This window comes from Camelus ferus, chromosome 14 (assembly GCF_009834535.1).
Source record: "Camelus ferus isolate YT-003-E chromosome 14, BCGSAC_Cfer_1.0, whole genome shotgun sequence".
Taxonomy (NCBI): Eukaryota; Metazoa; Chordata; class Mammalia; order Artiodactyla; family Camelidae; genus Camelus; species Camelus ferus.
In genome coordinates, this window is record NC_045709.1 from 21,808,469 (window position 1) to 21,824,913 (window position 16,445).

General features: G+C 44.7%; 1 protein-coding gene across 2 annotated transcripts in view; it reads right to left on the bottom strand.

Moving 5' to 3' along the window:
* The window catches only part of LOC102506353 (phospholipid-transporting ATPase IB), a 416,600-nt gene that overhangs the window by 317,557 nt on the left and 82,598 nt on the right, over nucleotides 1-16,445 (bottom strand). For both annotated transcript variants that reach the window (XM_032496428.1, XM_032496427.1), the window contains exons 12-19: nucleotides 12,701-12,828; nucleotides 11,870-11,947; nucleotides 9,249-9,337; nucleotides 6,414-6,458; nucleotides 3,773-3,848; nucleotides 2,981-3,086; nucleotides 2,668-2,750; nucleotides 129-178 (exon numbers count right to left, since the gene is read on the bottom strand). In XM_032496428.1, coding sequence (XP_032352319.1) covers nucleotides 129-178; nucleotides 2,668-2,750; nucleotides 2,981-3,086; nucleotides 3,773-3,848; nucleotides 6,414-6,458; nucleotides 9,249-9,337; nucleotides 11,870-11,947; nucleotides 12,701-12,828 — 655 coding nt within the window. The remainder of the gene's footprint in view (nucleotides 1-128; nucleotides 179-2,667; nucleotides 2,751-2,980; nucleotides 3,087-3,772; nucleotides 3,849-6,413; nucleotides 6,459-9,248; nucleotides 9,338-11,869; nucleotides 11,948-12,700; nucleotides 12,829-16,445) is intronic.

A 16,445-nucleotide genomic window follows, 5' to 3' on the forward strand; every position in this document is an offset into this window, starting at 1 on the left:
GGAATGTATTTACTGCATTTAATACTTAAGCACTGTATTTAATCATACCGTGCAATCACGAAAACACTCTGCTGAAGTTATTAAATATATATATGTCTGTATTTTCAGTGCATGAAAGAGAAACATACCTGGAAAATTCCAGGACATTAAGGATTCCAAATGTCTGTTCCTGTCCCATCTAGAGGAAGAAAAACAGGCTCTTACCTCAACTGCAAAGTATTAAAACCTCAAAACCGTCTCCCCAATCATAACCTCTCTACACACCTCTCCCTCCCCCTCCCCCTTCTCCTCCCACCACCCAATTCTCTCTCCATCAACCCCCTGCAGACGCCTTTCAACATGTACTGTTTCCCCACCATTCAGTCTGGTGGGGTCATAGCTCCCCCTTCTGGTGGAAACGTCTCATTTCTCTCCAGCAGGCGTGGCAGCCACACTCCCATCCAAGAAACACAATTAAACCTCACAAGGTCCATCTGAAACCTAGCGCCAGTGATGCTGCCAAACTGAGAACCCTGCACGTTTCACAGAACCACATGCGTGCACCAGCACCATCACATCCCCGGGGCTGGGGAACGTGATACAACACGTGGATTGTCTGTGGCAAAAGCTATTCACACTGAGTGAGCTTCCTACAGACCAGAAGCAGCCCCAGGTCGGCTTAGGTTCTGCTACCAAATGTCCATGCCCCAAATCTGGAGGGAAAAAGAAAACTTCTGGCATTCAAAACTCTGGGGATTTGGGATTTAGAAATAAGGCACTATAAATCCGCACCAGATTTTAGGGCAATTAATCAAATGTCTTCTTCCTTCAGTTTCTTCAAAGTTGGAACTTCAATAGCCTCCATTTTTTTTTTACAGAAGTTCCACATTACGTGTGTACAATTTCCAAACTTTTTAATAGAACCTGCTCTTTCCCCTAGTACATCCTCGCGGAAAGAGCGGGGCTCCGGCGTTGCACAGACAGGACTTAGAGCCCGGCTTCTGCCGCTGACAGCACTGGTCCCCTGGTTTGGGAGAATAAATGAAGCAACACGCAGATCGCCAAGGGCATGGGCTGTGCGTGCACAAATGCACACATACACACATACACACACACACACACACACACACACACACACACACACACACACACACACACACGGGGCAGCACTGGGTAATCCTTACCCGCCCCTCTGCAACGCCCCAGCCCTTTCTCTCTGCAAACTAAAATACAGCTGATGCGCCACTGTACCCAGCCCTCAGCAGCCCCTGTGCCCCGCCTTCTGCAGCCGCAGCTCCCTTCCTCCACCGCTGTCCTGCTTTGCCAGGCCCCCTTCAGAAGCTTGCCGCTGCGGGGAGGGCACAGCTCGGGGGTAGAGCGTGCGCTGAGCATGCGTGAGGTCCTGGGTTCCATCCCCAGTACCTCTGTTAAAATAAATAAATAAACCTCATTACCCCCCCCAAATAAATAAATAAAAATTTAAAAATAAAAACCTCACCGCTGGCCCCCCGCCCCAGCACTAGCGCTCTGGCCGCAGTTGCCCACCTGCCCTGCACCACGGCTCTCGTGCCCCCGTGGACTGAAGGGCCATCAGTGAGGCCACTTCTTGTAAATCGAGGGCAGCAAACTCCAGGACTTGTGGTTTGATGATTCCCCGGTATTAAAGTTCTTGTTATTTAAAAATGTTCGCTACTCAGGGGGTCTTTCTCACTCCCACACCCCTCTCGGTCCCCACAGCTGCAATGCAGAGGAACAGAGCAGCATCCACGCCCCTGAAATCCTGCAGTGAAGCTTAACGTCTCCAAACTGAAGGGCAGGAAACCCTCAGCGGTTAGAAGCTTCCAAGAAGGAAATTCTCTGTTCAGTCCATACATTGTCCCAACTTTGGGGGACTGTACGCTTCCCTAAGCTAAGTTCCCTGTGTTGACTGAAATAAAGTAAAAATAAACATGGTCTGATCTCTGTACTCCACGAAAAAGAAACTGACGATGCCACGCGACGGGCACTTTGCATGCAACACGATATTCTACAGGCTCTGCACGCCAGTGAGATGGGCTGCTGCCGAGGCAGGACCGACGCCGAGTGGTCACGCCAGATGCACGGGAACTTCAGACGCATTCAAGCGATCTGGGGATTAAGGACGCAGGAAGCCAAACACTGTAAAAACCCATGGGTCCTCCCTCCCCAGGTCAAGGGTGGAGCACTTGCCCGCATCTGCCCAGATGGCAGTAATCAGGTCCCTCTAACCACTCCATCCACAACACCCACCCCACCCAGCCAGCCGTGTCCCTGCTGCCATCCCAAGGGTCCCTATCTGACCTTCTTCCTGATGCAAAGCTTTTCTTACAACCCAGTTTCCCCCTCTGGCTCCTTGAGAGGGAAACTCAGAAAAATAATAGTAAAATAAACTTGATTTCAGGTGGGGATGAAACATACAGATTTAAAAAAAAGATCTTAATTGCCAACTCCCTCCTCTCCCCGCCAAGGAGACGGGAGCCAGCGACTGGGGGCTTCATGAAGACAGACCCAGACCCCCGACCGAGGACAGAGGCCATGGAGTCATCCCAGCCATCACAGGACAGAGCAACAGGGCGCTAAGTTCCTCACGCACGTCATCCCCATCAGCGAACGGAAGCCGGAGGGCAGCACCTTCAGGAGGGAAAGGTGGCGGCCGGCAGAACCGCTTACCGCGTCTATGATGACGGAGTAGGGCGTCCTGGCCGTGAAGACAAAGCCCAGCTTCCTAGCTCCTTTCACCAAAGCGGCCTCATCTGTCAACACAGAGCTGATGAGGACTGGCCTCCGGGAGGGACAAGCTTCCGTTCAGCAAGTGTTATTTTTCACATTAACAAGACCCACACCAGCCCCAGAGGGGAAGCCCAGATCTGAGACTCGTCCACCGGGAGGGACAATCCTGCCGCCAGCAGATGGCCAGAGGCACCCGGTGCGGACTGCGAGGGGCAGTCTCGTCGCCGCACGCACCCAGGTCTCCCCATCTCACCTGGGGACGAGGCCTGGTAGACGATGCTGTCTCCGTCCTTCTCCGGAACCACAGTGTGGCACACGGCCAGAAGGGTGAGGAACTCCTGGATGCAAGGGGCGGTGGGCTGCAACGGGAGAGGAGTTATCGGTTAGGACACCACGGACACACAGCAGAGTTAGAGGCAAGTCCCCTCCCGCTTAAAATCCTGTGATGCCTTCCTACTCCCTCGGATCAGAGGTCGAGGTCCGCAGCATGGACTCCGGGTGCCCCGCGGTGCACACCCACTCACCCCCTCCCCATCAGCTGCTGCTCACCAAGTCAGTCTTTCTATGCAACTTCCTGTCACCTCTCTGGGGTGACTCAGGTGCTAAAGAAAATACACGTCAAACATCTAGGACATGGCAGGTGCTATAAATGCTACATGGTGTTATCTCTCACTTTTGTTTCCTAAGCCGTCCTAGCCAAAGGATACTGCGAAACAGATGCCCTCTCAGGCTCATAACTGTGAAGAAACAGCACTGCAGAAAGCTCACAAAGCAACAGAAACCTGTAATGCGAGAGAATTCTGTGGAAAGACTCATCTGGATCTTGACGCACTGCTTTATATTCACCACATATTTAATTCAGCTTTAAGTTCAGTGAGGCCAAGTGTTCTCCCTAAGTGGACCGCTTCCCTGAAGTCCTAGCAACATAAAAGTGAGGCTGTATCTCTTCCCCAGGCTCCAAAATCGCAACTTTCAAGACACTACACATACACACAAAAGTGCATCACAAGCTATTTAGTGTCCTAGACGCAAGCGGCGGCCTTACGTGATGGTCTTCGATGTTCCTCAAGAGCCGGGGGTCGTCAAAGTCACAGGAGTCACTGAGGGGAGGAGGCATCCGGCTGTGAGAGAAAACAGAAAACATTTCCTCAGCTCAAAAGTTCCTTTAAAATAAGTCAAACCTAGTAAGACTCTGTCTTCCAGAAGAACCACACCTAAAAACCCTATACAATTATATTAAGCTTTTAAAAATTTTTTTATTTTAATTTTTTTGTGGAGGAGGTAATTAGGCTTATCTATTTATTTATTACTTTTGGTGGAGGTACCGGGGATTGAACCTGGGACCTCATGCATGCTAGGCACACACTCTACCACTGAGCTATACCCTCCCCCCGTATTAAAGTTTTAAAGATTTGAAATATTGTATGTTATTTCAAACCTTGAGGCAGAAAAGCTTTAACCATCCCATAAACAAAATACAGATGGTCCCTGCCTTACAGTGTTTCAACTTGATGATTTTTCCACTTTTCGATGGTGCAAAGTGATACGTGTTCAGTAGAAACCATACTTCAAATTTTGAATTTCGGCTTTTTCCTGGGCTGGAAACACAGGGCACAATCCTCTTCCATGATGCCACAGCTCCCAGGAAGCCCCCCATCACGAGGGTGAATAACCAACACCCTGACCCCCGTCCTAGACCCAGGCAACCCTTCTGTTCTCCACTTTCAGTACAGTTCTCAATAAAGTCCGTGAGACATTCAACACTTCAGTATAAAACAGGCCCTGGGTTAGATGCTCTTGCCCAGCGTAGGCTAAGGTAAGTGTTCTGAGCACATCCCAGGGAGGCTGGGCTATGCCGGGATGCTCGGCAGGCTGGGTGTATTAAACGCATTTTTGAATTAGGACATTTTCAATGTACGATGGGCTACCAGGACATAGCCCGCTGTAAGCCAAGGGAGAGCTGTAGGTTCACGCTTAGTTACAAGGATAAGAAACAGACGCGAGGGTAAACGCCATGACGTGATCATTTTGTTTGGTCTCCGCATCTACCAAGGAAAACTTCCAACCATGCCTGCTTCACGTGCACAGAGTAAGAGGCCTTGTGGCATTGCATCTGTGCAGCCATCCACGGGCAGAGCTTGTGCATGAAAGAGAAAAGGGCAAATAATTACGAAACAGGAAACTTGACATGAAAGCCACGTGCTGACACACTGAAGAAACGGGAAGGGCTGAGTACGTCCGTGAACCTCCATTTCTTTCTGAAACCCCTTCTCCGGGACAAAGACAATGGAGACAAGACGGCAGCAGGGCTGCTGTGAGCAGACATCGGAGTTTACCACCGCAGAGAGAACAGAAACCACAGCTTGCAGGGGCGGGGGCGGGGCACCTAGGACGCAAGCCGCAGCCCCCAGCGGAACCTTGTGAAGGGGCAGGAAATGGCAGTACGAGGCACCTGTGAGATAAAGGGAAGGTGGGAGACAGAACAAGCTCCAGGTCCACCTGAGGAAGACTCAGCCTGCAAGAACACCGCCCTTACCCCGCACAGCCAGGCCACCGAGCCAGCGCACCCAGAGAGAAACGAAGGGCCATCCTCTAGAGAGCTTAAACCAGAGTAGCCAGGACCCGGAGACCCTGAGCACACAGGCAGGTGGGACAGGGCATCGTCCCCACACAGCAGTTTTAAGTGAAATCCCCTATAAGCTGAGAGGTATGATCAACCACCCTCTGCCTCCGCGCAGCTCCCCTAACAGCTTTGGCCAGACTCGTAGCCCTTGGCAGGAAACTGAAGAAATCTTCCATCAAGAAAAAGACGAACCAGCTCACAAGATGCAATCAGCACAGATGCTGTCACCCTGGGATCCACTAATAGTCCTGGCAAACCATCCCACAGGGAAGCCAGTCAGTCATCAACCACACTGCCCCCTCCACACACATGGCCCTACCATCAGCTCTCTGAGTGTATAAATCTTAAAACATTAGCCAACAACATCACTAGTCTTACAGGAAATGCTAATCAAAGCCACACTGAGATACCACTCCCCCCCCCCGGGACGGCTGTTACATAAAAAAAGAGAATCCAAAATTGACAAGTGTTGTGAGGATGTGGGGAAATTGTACATCATGGAGGGAATGTAAAACGGTCGCCCTGCTATGAAGAACAGTTTGGTGGTTCCTCAAAAAGTTAAGCACAGAATTAATACACGACCCAGCAGTTCCACCTTTACATAGAAACCCAAAAAAAGTGAAAGCAGAAACTCAGATACCTGTACATCAGCGTTCAGGGAAGCATTATTCACAACAGCCGAAAGGTGGAAATAACCCAAGAGCCCATCAACAGATGAACTAATAAACAAACGTGGTAATATACATATACAGATTATCTTCCAGCCTTTAAAAGGAATGAAATCCTGACACACGCTATAATATGTATGAAACAGCCTTGAAGATGAGGTAAGAGGCAGGAAGTGAGTGGACAATCCTGGACCAATGGCGGGCTGTTTTTGTGAGAGCCCTCCAGCACCGCTGGACTCTTAAAATACTCATCTTTACATTTCATTCTGGTTCTCTCTTGAAATAACATACATGAAACTTTTTATTTTAAAAAATATTCAGGTAAGAAATGCCAATAGAAGATTGTTCCAAAGCCTTTCCCACAAAAGGATCAAGAACTGCTAAAACTGACTTACCAGAAATCATCTGAGGATGGTTCCCTTGTCAATTCTGGAAAATGACTGCCAGAGACAGAAAAAACAGAGTAGTCACCAAACTGTGATCAAAAAGACAGTTACTCACACAAAGAACAATCTTCAGCATAGGTCATACATTATTATACATAGAAAACCTTTAAACATTCCACCAAAAAGTTGTTAGAATAAACAAATTCAGTAAAGGTGCAGGATACAAAAATCAACATACAAAAAGCCTTTGTATTTCTACACATTAATAAAGAACCAAGAGAAAGAGAAAATAAGAAAGCAGCCCCATCTACGGTTGCTTCTAAAAGAAAAATCACCTACGAGTAAATTCAACTAAGGAGGCAAAGACCTGTACACTGAAAACGTTAATGCATTAATGAAAGAAATCAGAGGAGACATGGAAAGATATCCCATGCTCATGGATTAGAAGAGTTAACAATGTTAAAATGTCCATACCACCCAAAGCAATCTGCAGATTCAATGCAATCCGTATCAAATTTCCAAGGGCAATGTTTCACAGCAATAAAACAATCCTACAATTTATATACAACCGTAAAAAATATTGTGAAAGCAATCTTGAGAAATAAGCATAAAGCTCGATGCATCATGCTCCCTGACCTCAAACTATATTACAAAGATATAGTAATCAAAACAGTGTGGTATCAGCATAAAAACAGACACATAGATCACTGGAACAGAATAGAGAGCCAGAAATAAACCCATGCATATCTCATCAATTAATTTATGACAATGGAGCCAAGAATATCCAATGGGAAACAGACAGACTCTTCAATAAATGGTTTTGGGAAAAAAGGACAGCCACATGCAAAAGAATGAAATGGGATTACTATCTTACACCACACACAAAAATTGACTCAAAATGGACTAAAGACTTGAATGTAAGAGCTAAAACCATCAGACTCCTAGGAAAACACATAGGTGACAAGCTCCCTAATATTGGACTTTGTGATGATGTCTTTGGGTCTGATACCAAGAACAAAGCAAAAATTAAAAGTAGGACTACATCAAACTAAAAAAGCTTCTTCACAGCAAGGAAACCATCAACAAAATGAAAAGGAAACCCACAGAATAGGAGAAAATATTTGCAAATTATAAAGCTGATAGGGGGTTGATATCTAAAATATATAAAGAACCCATATAACTCAATAGCAAAAAACAAAACAAAACAAAACCAATCCAATTAAAAAACAGAGGATATATAGACATTTTTTCCAAAGAACACATACAGACGACCAACAGATACATGAAAAGGTGCTCAATGTCACTGATCATCTGGGAAATGCACATCAAAACCAAAATCAAAACTTCACACCTGTTAGAACGGCTACAACCAAAACGGTAAGAAATAAATGTTGACAAGGATGTGGAGTAAAGGGAACCCTTGTGTACTACTGGTGGGAATGTGAATTGCTGCAGCCACTATGGAAAACAGTATGGAGGTTCCTCAAAAACTTAAAAATGGAACTATCATATGGCCCACCCATTCCCTTCTGGGTATCTATCTGAAGAAAACAAAAACACTATCTCAAAAGGACAGACATACAAGCTCATGTTTATTTCAACATTATTTACAACAGCCAAGACGCAGAAACAACCAAAGTGTCCATCAATGAGTGAATGAACAAAGAAAGTGTGGTGTATATATAATGCACTACCATTCAGCCATAAAAAAGAAGAAATCTCTCCATTTTCAACAACATGGGTGGACCTTCGGGGCATTATGCTAAGTGAAGTAAGTCAGGCAGAGAAAGACAAATACCACATGATCTCATGTATATGTAGAATCTAAAAACAAAAAACAAACAAACAAAAAAACAAGCTCTCAAAGATAATTGGTGATTGCCAGAGGCAAGGGTAGAGGATGGGTGAAATGGGTCAAGGAGGTCAAAAGGTACAAACTTTCAGTTATGAAATAAATAAGGAACAGGGCTATAGTGCATAGCATGGTGACCACAGGTTAATAATGCTGTATTACATGCTTGAAAGCTGCTGAGAGTAAATCTTAAAAGCTCCCTCACAAGAAAAAAAATTTCTAACTATGTATGGTGATGAATATTGACTAGATTTATTGCAGTGATTGTTTCACAATGTATACAAATATCAAATCATTATGTTGTCAATTATACCTCAACTTTAAAAAATACCATATGATATTACTCATATGTGGAATCTAAAAAAAAAAGAAAAAAAGAGGACACTAATGAACTCATCTATAAAACACACAGACTCACAGACATAGTAAACAATCTTATGGTTACTGGGGGAAAGGGAGTGGGAAGGGATAAACTTGGGAGTTTGAGATTTGCAAATGTTAACTGCTATATATTAAAAATAGATTTAAAAATTTCTTCTGTACAGCACAGGGAACTATATTCAATATCTTGTAATGACCTTTAATGAAAAAGAATATGAAAATGAATATATATGTGTATATGCATGACTGGGACACTGTGCTGTGCACCAGAAATTGACACATTGTAACTGTACTTCGATTTAAAAAAAAGGACAGCATTCAGATCAAACCATGAGTTAAAAATGTCTAATTATTAGATTAGAAATATAAATTTATAGATTCCCTGAGATTTCTCACTAGGTTAATATTTGCAGAAATAAATCATGTTTTAACCGTTCTATGTTGGGCCCCATTCAGTTGAAAACACATTCCATAGTAATTAGCAATCTAAGTCCCTTATAAATTTCCTTTCAAAATATCAGAAAGTCAAGGTGTTTGATTAAGCAGCTAAAAATAAACTTATTTTGTCAGAGGAATACAAATAAACTTTTCAGTCAGTGACAGACACTCACCCATACGTCACCCCAGCGATGCTGCACTTCTTGAAGTTCATGATGTTGCACGTAAGAGTTCCGGTCTTGTCAGAAAACAGGTATTTTACCTAAATCAAAGAATAGAAAAAACATATACCAAATGAAATAAGATGCAAATGTCAATAAATGAAGTCTTCTTTATTTTTCAAAATCTGTATTAATTTTTTAAAAGAAATTTCCTTAAGCAAGCAAAGTATGTTTTATAACTATATATATATAGTACGTCATAATTACATATTATTATAAAATAAATATATTTTAATGCTTAGGCCACTTAAAAACCTTTTCAAAAACCAATTCAGAGTCCAGTTGTGCAGAAACGTACAAAGCAGGCGTCAGTAACAGCTCAGGGTCCATTTTAGATCTGGAGAGAAAGCATTAACTCCTGCCACCCGGCATCTCAGTGACATGGCATCCTTCAAGCTAGTCTCTGATCTCATACAGAATTTGTGCCCAATATCCCAAGATGACAAGCTCGGACTTTGGCAACCACAAAGCACTTCCCTCTAAGACTCCATCCCCTAGCTGGACTAAGAGGGCACGTCCTGAAACAGCGCAGAACAAACACAAAGCTTCTCAGTCACTATCGCAGTGAGATTACAGGAAGGCAGCGTGGAACTGCTGCAGATTACACAACTTTCCAAGGCACAACGCTTTACAAATGTAACGCGCTAAACCTTCAGTATACAAAGGAGAAGAGAGAAATTTCTGTGGAGGTCAATAAGCAAACCATTTTGACATGATTAAGTGAGCGCAAAAGAGATGAACCCAAATGCCCACGTGCTGGGTGAGTTCTTTTCTTTCCGGCGTGCAGATGACGTGATGGGAAAGAGAGAGAACTCAGGACCAGGAGGGAAGGGACAGTCCCGGTGAGGCTCTGGATACCAACCCGCCATGTGGGCTCTGGAAAAGTCACCTCACCCTTCTTGGATTCAATTTCCACATCTATGAAATAAAGGGTTTGGCCAGAAAATCATGTAACATCAGACTATGTGTAAATTACACCATGGACTGTTGAGGGGGGGAGTAATTAACAGAACTGACTCCAGTAAAAATTCCAGCTTTGCAGTGATTTTTTTCAAGAGGGGTCAGGATCGCCACTGGATGCTCCAGGGATCCCAAAGAACCATGCTAGGGTAGCCATGCTGCACTGTTTTATAGGAGAGGGAGTAATAACATGAATTGTTTACTCTGCACTTTTCTTAATGACACCACACAAGCAAATACCCTGAGAATTATTTTTAAAGCAACCGAAGGTCCTTCAAGTAAAGATTGTTAATGATCTTAAAGCTTTAAGTCAAATATAACATAGAAACATAAAATATATTTATATGAAATAAATCTAATATATAATGTAAGACATATATAAAACATAAAAGTACACTATGGGTAATTAAACGTTTTAAGTATAAATAATAAGTTTTACATAAATTTTATATGCAGTAAGTTTAGGGGTATATAAAACTCAATAGAACTGGCCTTTCAATAAGCAGTGTTTCTGCCTCTTCTTTAAAAATTAAAAGATTAGATCAAAATATATAAAAATGATAATTTTATAATAAGGAATTATTAGGACTTTCTGTCACTCTGGCTACTGAATTTTAACATATCCTTTAAGTTCCAACTCAAAACAACATCCCCATGCAGACGTTCCCTATTTCCAATCAGGATGAATTATTTCATCCTGGGCGCCTGAGTACCCCGAGCCCTTTGGGGTTTGGGTCCAGTTCAACGGCATCTGAGAACAGAGATGCAGTGAGCGCTGTGCTAAAATGATGGAGGAGACCAAAGAGCTTGCCGGGAACATCCACACCCACGAACGGGCTCAGAAGTCCCAGGGTGGACATGGGCAGGTAGCCCTGCCAGACCTCTTATTTTACTGTATTTATGGTTGGAAAGACTGTTAGGGGAACACAGAAGAGAGACACATTAACTTTACTGGAAAACCAGAGAAGAGTTCAAGGAGGGGACAGATTTAGTCTGATCTGTATCACCCTGACCCCACGGGGTTGCTGGGAGATTCGTGTAAGATGTATCAAAGGGAATCAGAACCTTTCACTGCACTGCACGCAGGAGAGGTACTCCCTGCAGCGATCCCAACACAGGGTGACGGCGTGCTGCAGAACGTCACTCAGCGAAGGCAGGAGGGTGACGGGGGTGATGGTGCAAAAGAAACGGGCTCCCCAAAGTACTCCAGAGACACAAGCTGGAACATGTGTGAGGTTGTATGGATTTATGTCCTTCAGACTACCCCCCACATGTTTTGTAGGGTTACCCACATCCAGGTATCTTAACCACTGTGTGCCCTGTCATTTGCACCTGATTAACAATTTTAAGTCCAAAACAATGTTGTACTGTAGTTTTTGTACTAAATTTTTTGCAGGTACCTTCTAGGCGGTAAGATACATCCATGCCTCAGAAAGCAAGTCAGACCTAGTAACACTTGTACTTTATAAAACCTTCAAATTCTACAGAGCTCTTCAGACGTCAAAACCACCTTTATGGAGAATTCTTTCTGCCAGCTCTCTCCAGGGTCCTTCCAGTACGTGTCTGCCTCCACGCTTACATCACATTCCCGAAGTTCCCAAAGAGGGGCTCACCTGCCCGAGCTCCTCGTTCAGGTTCGACGTCCTGGCCATGGCAGGGGTGTCGTTTCCCAGGTAATACATGTCTGTGTCCTGAGAGAGAGACGGGGGCACTTCAGAAAAAATGTACCATCAATCCCTCCTGCTGACCAACACGGAGAGAAGCTAAAAACAGGTAACTCAATATAAACGTTAATTTTTAATTTGGGGGTGAAAATTCAGTGTCTATGACTGTAGAGAAAACATCGTGGTACTTATTTACATACAGAAGATTTGGCTTCGAGACGATCATTTCTTGACTGAGACTAACTCATGTTTTCAGGCTCAGCTAGTACCTTGTTCCTGGGATTGTTGTGAAGCTAAATAAAAATGCACACGGAAGTGTCTGGTCTCCAAATCCTGGCTGCCGCGGTCCCGCACTTAATGGCCACAGCAGTTCCCTGGAAACGCCACCTCTGCTCTTGCAATAGAACCCAAGAGCGCCGTCACGGCGAATTCTGATACAGGGTGAACACTGAAGGAGCCACCCCTAAGAGAACTTCCTGCTGCACCACGTAGACTCCAAAGCATGAGCAGCTGCGGCCATTTCCTCCCCACTCCCCCGAGTGGCACCTGCTAAGCCTCTGAATTACTGCACTGAAGGTGCACGAGAGCCCCTTCAATAGGTGGTCCTGCCCTGCCCGCTTCATGGACCAGGACGCTGAGGTGCCAAGTGCCTAGTCACGACTGCCACTGCTCAGGGGCACCCCTGCCAGCTCCATTCAATCACTAAGGCCCTGAGAGGTGCTGGGGAGTGCCAGCCGGCGCGGCCCCCGCGGCCCAGCTCCTCGCCCGGGTGGTACTCACCCAGTTTATAAAGAGGGCCTGCGTGTACTTCACCACCTCGAGAGTCACCAGCAGACTGATGGGGATGAGGTTGTTGTACAGAATGATGAAGGTCAACAGGTTATACCCAAAATTGTCCGAGCTCGTGTCTGTGGGAGAAAGCCAGACTGTCGGTGTAGCTTAGTCTCCATTCCGTTTCCCTGGGCTTTGCTATGTGGGAACATTTCTGAAAGACGTTCCCCACTCACAAATTTTATTGGCTGATGTATGGATTTAGAGATTCAAGTTAAAGCAGTTACTGAGCACCTACTATGGGGCACAAACTGTGGACTCGAAGACGGGTAGGACATAGTTCTTTGTGATACAGAGCTGGCTTCCGACAGGAGGCTGCGGGGGAGGGGAGGAGGCGGGAGGAAGCCCCCCGCGATGCGAGCGAGCAGCGCGGCCCGCCTGTGAAAGAGGAGCTCCCAGGGCACTGCGGAAGCCGAGGCAGGAGCGTTCTCGTGGGAAGGCACGGTCACTGAAGGCCACCCAGGGAACAGCGGCTTTCCTCGGGTCCTGGAGTGTAGAGACAGGGCAGCGAGCTAAAGGGGGTACAGAAGAGAGGACAGGCATCCGAAGTGGCTGCCAGGAGTGTCTGCAGCCTCACTGAGGTGTGGGCGTATCTGAGACACCCCCAAAGAGCTGGCAGAAAGGGGGCAGGTGTGAACGGGGAGAGGGGTGAAGAGAGGCAGGCAGGACGCCTAGAGCTCATTGGGAGCTAAGAGAAGGGATGTCTTGATGGAACAAGTTTCCCAAAGGATGGAATCCAAAGCAGAGGCAGGGTCAGCTTAGACAGGAGGAGGGACCAGGAGAGGGGGAGGAGGGACAAAGTGTGTGTGTGTCGAAGCGGAAAGTTCTTTGACCTGAACTCAAAAGTCGGACAGTGATGATGCAAATGGGAAGTTTGATGGTTTTTACCAGAGCTGCTCAGACTTCACCCCAAGGAAAGCAAAGCACAAAGTATTATGAATGGGACTAAAAGTATATATATTCTTCCAGTATAAATCATGCAGCTAGTACTAGCGTTTGACATTATCTGAGCAATTTAAATGCCAGTTTCCACAAGGCTTGTATACAAATATATTGTCAATGCTGTCTATTTACCCAGACCACGACATTTTGGAACTGAATAAACATGTGCAAAGTTTAACAGTCTTCACGTTTGAAGCTAAACATATGACATGACTGAAATCCAAATTTTAAAAACCAAAATCAAGGGATTTTTCATATCTACAACTGAAGCCCCAGTCATGTTTCCCACATGCGTCAATGGCAACAGGAGTTCTGGGCAGTTAAGGTGTGTGAGTTTTCTACATGATAACAGGAAAAGGAAAAAAAATGTTTCCACCAGTTCAAAATATATCGAAAGATGGGAATAATAGTCTTCCCAAGAAAACAACCCAAAGTTTAAAAAAATTCCACTTTATTATTCAAAAAACTTTTATCATTAAATTTTATTTATTTTTCTGGAATTGCTGTGTAAAGAGATTGGCAAATCTCTAAAAAAAAAAAAAGCAATAAAACTGGACTAAATTGTCAAAAACAAGCATTTAAAGTGCAGACATTGATCACACAGCACACAAAACAGTCAAAAGCGTGGATTCAAGAACATCTACTCAGTGTGAGTTAAGTGGGAGCCTCTGGCGTCTAAGCTGGTCTGTCCTCCTCTTCTCTCCCCCAGGTCCGGGTTGCTTAAGCTCTGCTCTGGGTGGGTGGGTGCCAGATGGTGACTGGCAGCCCTCATCTCCCCGCCCCTGGCTCCAGGGTGGGACTGGCTGTCAGAACAGGAGCAGCCTGAGGGAGCTGACATTATCTGAAGCACAGAAACCGCCATGTGCAGGGCACTGCCAAAGCAACAGCAACCCCAGTGGCTCGTGATCGAGGAAGACAAAGGTCTCACAGTACCAGTGGGGCAAACAACGGCATACTAGCCAGAAATCAGACAGAAAGATGCGTGGAAACAGACGGCCAGAGAAACCTTGCCAAGCTTACACTCAGCCCTGGCGGTCCAGGCCAGGTCCACACACAGGGCTGCAGCTGCTCGGGAGGGACTGGGGAGAGTGCTTGGGAGCTGCTGGTCCCTGACTGAAGTGGGGCGGATTTTAAACTCCCCGAACACTGCAGACACTTCCCAAGGCACACACAGATCAGACAGCTGGCTCCTTACTGACTCCAGGGGGTTAGGGACAACCTCTGACCAACCACTGGCTGACTTCTAAGCTGTGCTGACCCCCAGGAATCCTGGCTTAAAAGTAAAAACAATGGGTGGGGGTGACTGGTAAATCAGGACTGGGCTTCTTTCTTGAGATAACGAAAATGTTGTCAAGTTAGGTAGCGGTGAGGGTTGCTAGGAATCTATGAATATACTAAAACTCACCAAACACTTTAAACTGTACATTTTAAAAGAATTAAAAACTAAAAACATGTAAATAAAAACTGTGTAGTAACATCAGAGGCTGCACATTAGAGGGAAAAACAAACCTCCCAGAAATACTCCAGGCAAGCCATGAAACAAATAAACAAAAAGTAGCGGGGGAGGGCAGGGGGGAGAGGAAATCAGAGTCCTGCTATAACGCATTAGCTGAAATTCCCAGTTTTCAGTCCCCAAAATTTATGATACAAAGACACAGGAAAAGACTAATAGGAATTGCCTTTGACAAGCCCAAAGGATGGGCCAAACGAAGCTATCAAAGCAGTTATTATAAACACATTCTAAGAACTAAAGAAAACTATTCAAAGAATTAAAAGAAAGTAAGATAACAATGAACATTAATTACAAAATATCGATAAAGAGATAGAAGTTTAAAAAGAACCAAATGGAAATTCTGGAATTAAAAAATAAAATAACTAAAAATCACTAAGGGGGCTCAACAATAGATTTGAGCCGGCACAAGAGAGAACAGACAAACTCAAATATATATTAATAGGGATTATCCAATCTGAAGAACAGAAAGAAAAAAGAATAAAGAAAAACTGACAGAATCTCAGAGCCCCACAGAACACATCAAGTGGACCAACATACATATAATGGAAGTACCAGAAGGAGAGGGAAATGGAATGTGGCAGAAACAATTTTGAATAAATAGCTGAAAACTCTCCAAACTGAATGAAAAATATTACTGTACAATATCCAAAAAGCTCAACAAACCTAAAACAGAATAAACTCAGAACTATTAAGAACCAAATACAACTGTGAAAGCAGCAACAGAAAGATGACTCACACACAAGAGAAAACTCAGTAAGATTAACAGCGGACCTCATCAGTACAACAGAGGCCAGCAGGCAATGGGATGGTGCATTCAAGGTACCGCAAAGAAAGAATGTCAACCAAGAATTCCTACAAGAATTCTGTGTCAGCAAAACCATCCTTTAAAAACAAGGAAGAAATAAAGACATCTCAAAGATAGAAACTGGGATAATCTGTTGCTGTCCAGTCTGCCTTATAAGAAGTAATACAGGAAATTCTCCAGGATGAGAGGAAGTGATACCAGGCAGTAATTACATCCACATAAAGAAACAAAGGGCAATAAAGGTAATTATATAGGTACTTATAAAAGATAATATAATTATTTTTTATCTTTTCTTTTGGATTTTAAAAAGTGGCAAAAAATCAGATGTAATGCACACGACAGCACAAAGGAGGGAGGAGAGAACAGAGCTACTTGAAGCAAAGCTATGACACCAGCTGGTAACACAAACGCACAGAAGAAATGAAGCCGACCGG